Source organism: Podarcis cretensis (genome assembly GCF_951804945.1).
Source record: "Podarcis cretensis genome assembly, chromosome: 5".
In the NCBI taxonomy this organism is placed as follows: domain Eukaryota; kingdom Metazoa; phylum Chordata; class Lepidosauria; order Squamata; family Lacertidae; genus Podarcis; species Podarcis cretensis.
This window is the reverse complement of record NC_137174.1, coordinates 21,208,632-21,218,359: the sequence shown is the minus strand read 5'-3', so window position 1 is coordinate 21,218,359 and position 9,728 is coordinate 21,208,632. Positions and strand designations below refer to the sequence as shown.

The following is a 9,728-nucleotide window of genomic DNA, read 5'->3' as shown; positions in this document are numbered from 1 at the left end:
TCCACCTTGCCCAAATCTTGCAGGATAAGGATACTCATACGACCCTGAAAGTGGCAAGGTTCCTGGTCGCTGTCCTTACCCAAAAGCGACGCCAAGGGGCACTACAAGCTAACTAAGGCGTAGTATGCCATTCTATTCTATAGTATTTTATTGTTATAGTGGTGCTTAGTGGCTGTTTTCCCCACGTGCACAAGTTGTTATTTATGTCTCGTTTTTACCTGTATGGGCCTATGGCCGTAAATAAAATTACTTACTTACTATATGGGAGAGTGTAAGAAAACAAACTTACACATTCCCTGGGGATGACTTTTTTTCCCTTTTCATTTTACTGGATTCTGTCACTATCTCTTATTCAAAGATCTTAATTGGAAATAGGATGTGTTTCTTGATATGTTGTACTCTGATTCAGAAAATGGTTGTAGGTGATTTTTCACAAGCCGTAAGGTTTTCTCCATGGGAGATACCACTTCAAATAAGGGTAATAAAATAGCAAACAGCGTATTGCTTATATCTCCTTCAAACATGTCACAAAACTGAAAGGAGAGCAGTGCTTTGGGGTTTTCTTTTGGTTTGTTGGAAGTCTTTGTGCTGAAATAAATATACATTCGTACCTTGGTTCTCGAACAGAATGCGTTCAGGAAGTCCGTTCGACTTCCGGAACTGTTCAAAATCAAGACGTGGCTTCTGATTGGCTGCAAGAACAACCTGCAGCCAATCAGAAGCTGCGCCGGATGTTCGGCTTTCGAAAACACTCGCTTCCGGTTTTCGATTGTTCAGGATTCGAAACGTACGAGTTCCAAGGCGTTTTGCAACCAAGGTACGGCTGTAATTGGTAAGTAAGAAGCTGAAGCAAATGTTTTCCAAAGCTGATATGCAGTTCAAAAAATGGCATCATAGGAGCCAACTCCTAGGGGCTGAGGTCCCTTCACTCCCCCATAAAATATTTGAGTGGGCCAGACCCCCCCCCCAAAAAAGTTGATATGTATTGCTATTCAAATGGAATGTGTGTGCTGTGTCATGTAATCAGTTATGTGGGGCAGGCCTTACCTGCCCCCCCCCATATTTTATCCAAGTTGGCACCCCTGAATGGCATGCTTGACACTCTTTAAGAAATTATTGTATACAACACACACAGCCTTTGGAGACAATGTTCAGAATAAGATGCAAATGTGCCTACTGATTAGTATGAGTTGGTTGCCTTTATATATTTTAATTGTACCTGCTTTGATTGTGCTTTCTTGGAGGAGTGGTTGGTAAATATAAAATGAACAAATGGGTGGTTGATGACACTTTGAAGCATGATGACTCTGGGAAAAACGACTAACTGATGCAACATGAGTGCTGTTAAGTATATACGCTAAGGAAGTCTGGTTTTGACCGGGAAGAGAAAGTGTGAGTTTCAAAAGATGTTTGCATTTTAGTTCATGTATTGTTTCAGAATGTGTGACTTAGGTAGGTAGGTTCACCTTGCTGGCCTGGCTTAACAGAAACTGGGGTGGGTAATATGGAGTAGGTTTATCTTTCCTAGGCATAAGCTTCATACATGACCGACAAAACACATATCAAGCGTACCAGAGAAGCTCAAGCAGTGCCTTTTATTTATTTATCACAATCATTTACTTCCCATCCTTCCTCCAAGAAGCTCAAGGACGTATACATGGGGGCTTCTCAATGTTATCCTCACAACACAGCAAGGTAGGTTAGGCTGAGAGTCACCCAGAGGGTGAGACTTTGAACCTAGGTCCTCCTTGTCCACCACTCTTTCCAATTGACACCAGACTGATTCTGAATTTAGGGGATAAAGGAAAATTCACAAACAGTGAGGAGCTTCTCTTCGCATGATGTAGAGTACCACTGTCCATCTTCGGCAGCTTTTGTACAGTTCTTGCTTCCATCAGAGTTGCTTGGTTCCCCAAATGCCCACTTTGTGTATGCGTCAAAATTGTGGCCCGTAACATAGGCCGATTTCGCATGCCTCTTCAACACACTCTGCAAAGCGTTGGTGTCAGCCTCCGTCTTCGGAGAAGGAACATGACCGCCAGCAGCAAGACAGGTGGCACTGAGCGTTTTGAAGTCCCCTTCACCAAGATTTGTGGTGTATAACCTTTCACTGCCAGTTGCAAAACTGCGAGCTGGAAATACAAGAGACAATCATTCCAATAATTTCAAATGCTCTGCTGCTACAAGTTGGTTGATATAGACCCCAATATTCACGATGCACTATGGAGCAACTTAAGTGAAAGACCCAAGGAGCTTACGATCTGAGATCAGATGTGGAGGATGCAATGGAGAAGCAAAGGGCAATGCACCTTATTTAAAGAGTAGGAGGTTAAAAATTAAAACTGTTGTAGTCGTTTAGTCATGTCTGACTCTTCGTGACCCCATGGACCAGAGCACGGCAGGCACTTCTGTCTTCCACTGCCTCCCACCGTTTGGTCAAACTCAAAAATTAAAACTAGCAATGTTCTAATATGCTATGAGTCTATTTTCAGCAATTTGTAAACACGGAATCCTGTGTTACATTGAAAATGAACAGGAACTCAGTAATGGCAGGCAAGATTGCTGAGGAAGCATTGGTTAAGCACTCAATCTGTAGCTGCAGGAGAGCTTTAGGTGCCTGGGGGAGGACATTCTCACTTTGTGAAGAACTCTGCATTGAGCCACAGTCTAGGGATTGCCATTGGTGTCTCCTTCAGATGCTGTTTATTTTTAGTTATTAAATTTCTCCCATAATTCCTGACCATTGGCTACGCTGGCTGGGGCTGATGGGAGCCCTAATCTATCAACACCTGGAGGGCACTATGTTGACAGTCTCTGACCCATTCCAACCCGAGAGCATAACCCAGAATCTCTGGCAAGACACACATACCTCCCAACATTTCTCCAATGAAATAGGGACATTCTAAGGAAAAGCGGAACCTTCTGGAATCTAATCAGAAAGCTGAACGGCTTCTGTAAATCTGGGACTGTCCTGGAAAATAGGGACGTCTGGACACAATGTTTCCGCAGCATAGACATTGTACCTTGGGACACTTGTTTCCTCATCAAAGTGTGAAAATCACTAGCCAAGACCAGGAATTATTTTTATCAACATTTCAATATTGTGATAACTCCCATATCCTAAATACTTAAAAAAAAAAAAAATCTTAAAAAGCTGGCAGCAAACATAACATACTGAGTGTAATTCTAAAGTGGACCACTTAATGGAAATCCACATTGAAAAGAATCTAGGATTCTGGGAATGGTTTGAGGGAAATAAAATACTTCTAGCTGTCTTACCTTTATGGACTGTATAGAAAGCATTGTCTAGTGCGTCCAATTTTATTTTCAAATGGTTCACAGCTTCTTCCAAACCATGTACTCCTGAAAGGAAAAACAGTATCACTTCCACTGGGACTTAACTCTCCAAGACAAATATCCAGGAACATTTAATATTCCTTGGGCTTGCTATCTTTTCTTTCAAAGGATTTCTATCCATCTGAAGAAATCCCATTAGCTATTATGCATGCATTATACCTATTCTCTTTGGGTATGGCATTTACTTTTAAAACTCTGAATATACACTTTTCATTCTTCAATTGGATCCCCTAAGTTCAACATATGTCTAAAGAATATATGGATCTGGCTTACGCAAAACCAGACAATTGCCCCATTTCGTGTATTAGCTATGTTAACTGACAGTGGCTCTGGTCTAACTCTTATGAACAGTAAGTGCTAGTTAACCTTATTTCTGGATTGTCCCACTTTAGGTAAGGTCCCACACATCTGAGTGCTTATCCAAAAAGAAACATTCCTTGCACACAGAAAGCTATAAGGCAAGGCCCAGCCTTGATTTGTTGGCTTCTGTGTGCTGTGATTTGTTCATTTTTTTAAATAGTAGATCAACACCTGAGTCCCATTCTACTGTTTCTGAGATGGTACAGTCCAAACACAGGTTAACCACCCCACCAGCAGCTTTTGAGAACTAGATCTCAGGCAGAAGTCTTTGCCATCTCTACTGCCTAAGATCCCTTTTTGATTGGAGATGTCAAGAACCAAAGTTTTTGCATCAATAGCCTGTGTTGTACCCCTGAGCTATGTCTGATCCACGTGCTTATTATACGAACGTACTTTTGTTCAAATCTTCGTCTGGGGTTGGATGTGAGCTGGTCAAAGATGTTCCCAGAAGAAGAACACTGAATGCTAGAAACAGACGCATCTTTCAGACTGTCTGAAATATATAAAAAGAGAGAGAGAGAGAGAAAGACAGACAGTGAGAGTGTGAGCTGGTGTCCCTGATGACGTAAGGTGGCAGTAGCAGCCTACCGAGTTTCCATTTGATTATTGTCCTGTGTTTGGTCTGCAGCTACAGCTAGAGAGTATTATGCTGCTCCACAAATAGTATTTTTTGTTTTGCTTTAAAGCATTTCTAAACGTCCATTCATTCTCCAAACCTGTTGCAAAACACTTGCTGCTTCACTAGAGTGTAGACCTGAAGGAACATCTCCACCTCCAACGTCCAGCCTGGACACTAAGGTCCACTTCTGGTGATTCCCTTACTGCAAGAAGTGAGGTTACAGGGAACCAGGCAGAGGGGCTTCTCGGTAGTGGTGCCCACCCTGTGGAATGCCCTTCCCATCAGATAAACAACTATTTGACTTTCAGAGGACACCTGAAGGGAAATTTTTAATGGTTGATATATTATTGTGCTTTTAATATTTTGTTGCGAGCTGCCCAGAGTGGCTGGGGCAAACCAGTTACACAGGCAGTGTATAAATAACATAACAGTGATTAATAGAGACGAGTACAAATGCTTTTAGCCAGGCCTGGATGCTTAGCTGTGCTGACTAGGGCTAATAGTCAACTTTAGAGTCTAACTTTTAGTGTTTACATAATTTAAGCACAATCAATCGAAAGCTAAGCACTATTAAATCCTCACTGATCACAACAGAAGCAAGTGAAGCACAAACTTACCCCTCCCTTTGAAACCAATGAGATTAAATAGTGCTTTAATTTTGTGTGGTTGTGCTTTATGTGCTCCAAGGCCTTTTCTGCTTTTTAGTATCTCAGTGTTCAAAACATTGCTGTTTTGTCATATTTTTATATCTCTCTCTGTGTGCTTTTTAAAAGTATGGTATGTTGCTGCTGCAGGTGGTAATAATAAAATAATGATTGCAATTTAAAAACAACACCACCACAAGTGTATCAAATCCATCTTTACCACTTTTGCAATCCAGACCTTCCATCAGAATGATGTGCCTTGGATTTGTTTTATGCCCTTTTATCTTCACAACAATCCAGAGATGTGTAAATTGGCATGAGAATTAGCAACTGGACTTAATATTATGCATTTCATGAGTGAGTGGAGATTTGAACCCAGGTCTTTCAAGTTTGTTCACTACAGTACTACCTTGTTGCTGTAGAACATACCACTGGTGTATAGTATTTGCCAATGTTCCCTTTGTAGCAGGCACTATTTTTAAGAACATTCAACAGCATTAAATAGTATTTTACTGCATTCAATAGATCACATCCAAGGGTAATTAATATTTGACGGCTGACAGCTTGTACGGTCAAATATTGGAAGACTGCCCAACATCAAAACAATCAAGAGATGTCAACAACACGAAAAATGCAATCCTCTGCATACTTACTTGGAGGAAACCCCGCTGAACCCAATGGACTTACTTCCAGGCAGTGTACAAAAAGGATGACTCTGCAAAGCATGCAAATTTCTAATTCACAATGTACAAGCCAAACCTGGAAAACTATTCACATTGTGATTATTTGTATTAATCTGTCCAACATGGCAGAAACAATGACAGTGCAGACATAATACTTAACCAAGGTTAGCAATAATTATCGTTTGCTGCCTTAAACTTGGTTTAACCAAATACATTATGAAAATGGGGGTTTAACTTATCAGGCTGAGCCTCTCCCACTCTCTAAGGTTGTGTATAAGGAAGCATCAGGAAGACCAGCTTGGCTCCTTAGAAGGAGAGTTTGGAGAGGTAAGAAAAGTTACATAAGCAGGGTTTGCTCACTGAATCTGTAACACTTGAACATATCATGGTTTGCAACCTGTCTTCAAACCATAGTTGCACAGCCTGGTTTGAATGCATAGTACGTACCCAAACCATGGTTTCCAAGGCGTCTTCAACTTATTTGTGTATGTAGGACCAGTCAAACTAAAAATAATAGGTGCTGTTTCACAGGGCACTAAATAAAATAGATACAGTGGTAGCTCGGGTTACATACGCTTCAGGTTACAGACTCCGTTAACCCAGAAATAGTACCTCGGGTTAAGAACTTTGCTTCAGGATGAGAAAAGAAATTGTGCAGCAGCAGGAGGCCCCATTAGCTAAAGTGGTGCTTCATGTTAAGAACAGTTTCAGGTTAAGAACAGACCTCCAAAACGAATTAAGTTCTTAACCCAAGGTACCACTGTACAACAAAAATCATGCACTCTCCCTCATTCATAGCAATTCCATACTGAAAGTAAATTTCAGCTAGGATGCTTATTAGAATGATACAATTCCTGATCAAAACAGCAGAAAAAACAAATTCCATAAGATTACAATTCCCAACTTACTCTGAGATATCTGATGCTCTGGATGGAGGTTCACTGAGAATAATGTTTCCATCACACAGCGGTCATTTTATATTTAAAATAACCTGCTGATTGAGTAATGTGAGGGCTGAGCAAACCGATTGCTCAAAGGAGGTCCTTTTGGTAAATTACAGCTGTTTGTTTAAGAACAGTTTGGTCTTTCAAAATCATTGCATGTTTAGAAATTGCAAAAATTTCCCGACAGCCACAGACCCAAAAGCACGAGGAAACAAGTGTGGGAAATATGAATTTACCTGAAGATTTCTCAATGCAGTGCAATGTAGGCATGTTTTTATTGGCACGGAAGCAGAACCCATCACAGAGACACTCAATAAATCCAGAGTTACACAATCTGGGTGGCAGACTAATGCCATTGGGACAGACAGGAGTTGCTCTGAAAATGCGTCTAAAGCAGACTTCTCTCCAATCTGTGGCCTTCCAGGTGTTTTGGACTATTTCTCCCACCACCCCCAACTATTGGCTATCCAAGCTGAGGCTCATGGGAGCTGCCCACCAAAACATTTGTAGGGCACCTGGTTGAGGAAGGCTAACCTACAGTGTCTGGTAGTTTCAGAGCAGTGCTTATTCTGAATGTTCTGGTTCCAATGGAACACTAAAACATGGTTGAAGTTAATCACAGTTTATAAACCATAGTTAAAGCTGAGGTGCCTGACAAACAATCACTTGAAGCTTGGGTTTATCATGTCACAAAACAGTTAAAAGCACCAGTGAGAGCAGCTGATTATTCAGAGCACTTTCATTCCCCCCACCCACATATTTTCATTTGCAGTGATAAAATCTGGATTTCTACAAAATGCTAAACCATGGTTTAGAAAACAAGTCCAAATCTTGGTTAACGAGCGACCTGAAACCACAGTTAAACTGCTGCGGTGGGTTCATGCATAATGTTAAACCATGGTTTCCTAAACTATGGCTTAGCATTATGTGTGAAACAGGCCAGTGAGGTGTTTAACCAATCACAGCCTTAAAGCAGACACAGCACTGCAGAGGGAAGAGAAATGCAAAGCTGTTCATTCAGTCCCATGTCTTTGAGGATGTGAATTGTTCCTTCTCCATCAGAATAGATTATCTGATGAGTGAGGAAGGGTATATAACTCCCCTCTTCAGTTGATCTTCATGGATCAGCTGGTGGGGGGGGGGGAGGCTCTGTGCCTGTGTATGTTTGTATGTGTGGTGGTTCACTGGTTTGTGACCCTAAGTGAATTCAATCCTCAAGGCTAAAAGCGTCGCCACCCCTCCTGCACGCCTGAAGGTGCTTCTTGTGACGTGTGCCCTGTTCTTCTATCCCAAGAGAGACTGAAGCTCAGTGTGCTAGTAAACTGACCACAATAGTTTAAACCCCACTCACAATACATGGAAATCAAAATCAAATGTTTGGGGCCAGAATTAATCTGATTTTTAATTTAGAAGCTACAAGTTAAGCAGAAGGGCTTATTACAGAAGGGACTCCGGGCACCAGCATACTTTTCTTTTTTAAGGAACAGAATTGTGCAGTTGGAAGGGACCATAGGGGTCATCTAGTCCAACCCCCTGCAATGTTCCATTCATTTCCCCAAGGCCTCAAGGTGAATTCTACCAAAATCAGCTGGACGTCCTTAGGATTTCCCTCCACACATTTGTGTAGTGGGCAGAGAGTGAAAGGGGCATTGGTGTGTCCGTGTGCATGGAGATATTGTGGAGGGGACAACTGCACACGCACCCCATACGAACTTTGCACCCTCATGCTTTCTTTGGAGCACATAAACACAGTTAAGGCAAGGGTAACTTGCTCGTTGTAAATCTAATCTGATTTATTGGCGCTGTGGGTTAAAGCCTCAGCGCCTAGGACTTGCCGATCGAAAGGTCGGCGGTTCGAATCCCTGCGGCGGGGTGTGCTCCCGCTGCTCGGTCCCAGCGCCTGCCAACCTAGCAGTTCGAAAGCACCTCCGGGTGCAAGTAGATAAATAGGGACCGCTTACCAGCGGGAAGGTAAACGGCGTTTCCGTGTGCGACTCTGGCTCGCCAGAGCAGCGATGTCACGCTGGCCACGTGACCCGGAAGTGTCTCCGGACAGCGCTGGCCCCTGGCCTCTTAAGTGAGATGGGCGCACAACCCCAGAGTCTGTCAAGACTGGCCCGTACGGGCAGGGGTACCTTTACCTTTACCTTAATGATTCTTCTTTTCTGGGAAAGGTAAAGGTAAAGGTACCCCTGCCCGTACGGGCCAGGCTTGACAGACTCTAGGGTTGGGCGCTCAACTCACTCTAGAGGCCAGGAGCCGGTGCCGTCCGCAGACACTTCCGGGTCACATGACCAGCGTGACGAAGCTGCTCTTACGAGCCGGCACCAGCACAGCACACGGAACGCCGTTTACCTTCCCGCTATAAAGTGGTACCTATTTATCTACTTGCACTTAAGGGTGCTTTCGAACTGCTAAGTGGGCAGGAGCTGGGACCGAAAGACGGGAGCTCACCCCGTCGCAGGGATTCGAACTGCTGACCATACGATCGGCAAGTCCTAGGCGCTGAGGATTTACCCACTGCGCCACCCGTGTCCCTCTTTTCTGGGAACTTATGTCTAAAAAATTCCCTAGTTACAGGAGATACTTCCCCAAAGCAACGTCCACAGGATTTCACACCTTGCTTAACACTGAACGGAGCTATTTCTGCCCCATTCTTTGGACACAAACATTTGAGCAGTGTCTATGAGCATTTGGGCAAGAGGCCATTTGAGGCTTGGTAGACTTCCATAGGTAGCTGCATTTTTCGAGGATTACACGTTTATTTACATCAACCACCAACAGGGCTGGCTCAAGATATTTTGGCACCTGAGGCAAACAACAAAATGCCCCCATCACCATCAGGGAACAAGGAGGAGAACAAAGGGGAATAAAGATCCTATATTGGGATCTTCTGCCCCTGTGGATCTTACCACCTGGCCCTTGTCACCAGCCATTGTAATTTGTGTGCAAAACACAAACACATATAGCTATAGCTAAGCAGATCAAATTGCAAAAGTAAATCAAAAATTATGTACGCTTTAAAACTCAGAAAGAAGCACTGTGGTCCTTATTTTAATAGCAGCTAACATATGTTTGCCAGTCTTGGCTATCACCAGCCTATCTTAATCTGCAAGGAGAA

The 9,728-nt window shown here is 43.0% G+C and overlaps 1 protein-coding gene and 1 long non-coding RNA gene across 2 annotated transcripts; one reads left to right on the top strand and one right to left on the bottom strand.

Moving 5' to 3' along the window:
- Positions 1-264: 264 nt before the first annotated feature.
- Positions 265-1,769, top strand: LOC307216386. Its single transcript, XR_013839070.1, has 2 exons — positions 265-836; positions 867-1,769. It is a non-coding gene; the product is annotated as an uncharacterized lncRNA (long non-coding RNA).
- On the bottom strand, positions 1,577-6,714 carry LOC307216385 (phospholipase A2 inhibitor alpha-like protein). Its single transcript, XM_079976566.1, has 4 exons — positions 6,572-6,714; positions 4,111-4,210; positions 3,280-3,363; positions 1,577-2,132 (listed from the first exon to the last, which is right to left on the bottom strand). Exons 2-4 carry the CDS (start codon positions 4,196-4,198, stop codon positions 1,792-1,794), a joined length of 513 nt encoding a protein of 170 aa, XP_079832692.1. The 5' UTR covers positions 4,199-4,210; positions 6,572-6,714; the 3' UTR covers positions 1,577-1,791.
- Between the last annotated feature and the right edge of the window lie 3,014 nt (positions 6,715-9,728).

Excerpts from the sequence above, each read along its gene's own strand:
- LOC307216385 (XM_079976566.1), bottom strand. The coding sequence starts at position 4,198 with ATGCGTCTGTTTCTAGCATTCAGTGTTCTTCTTCTGGGAACATCTTTG. Across the intron at positions 3,364-4,110 it reads AGACGAAGATTTGAACAAAA|GAGTACATGGTTTGGAAGAA; the intron begins GTACGTTCGTAT and ends TTTTCCTTTCAG. Across the intron at positions 2,133-3,279 it reads TTTCTATACAGTCCATAAAG|CTCGCAGTTTTGCAACTGGC; the intron begins GTAAGACAGCTA and ends TTGTATTTCCAG.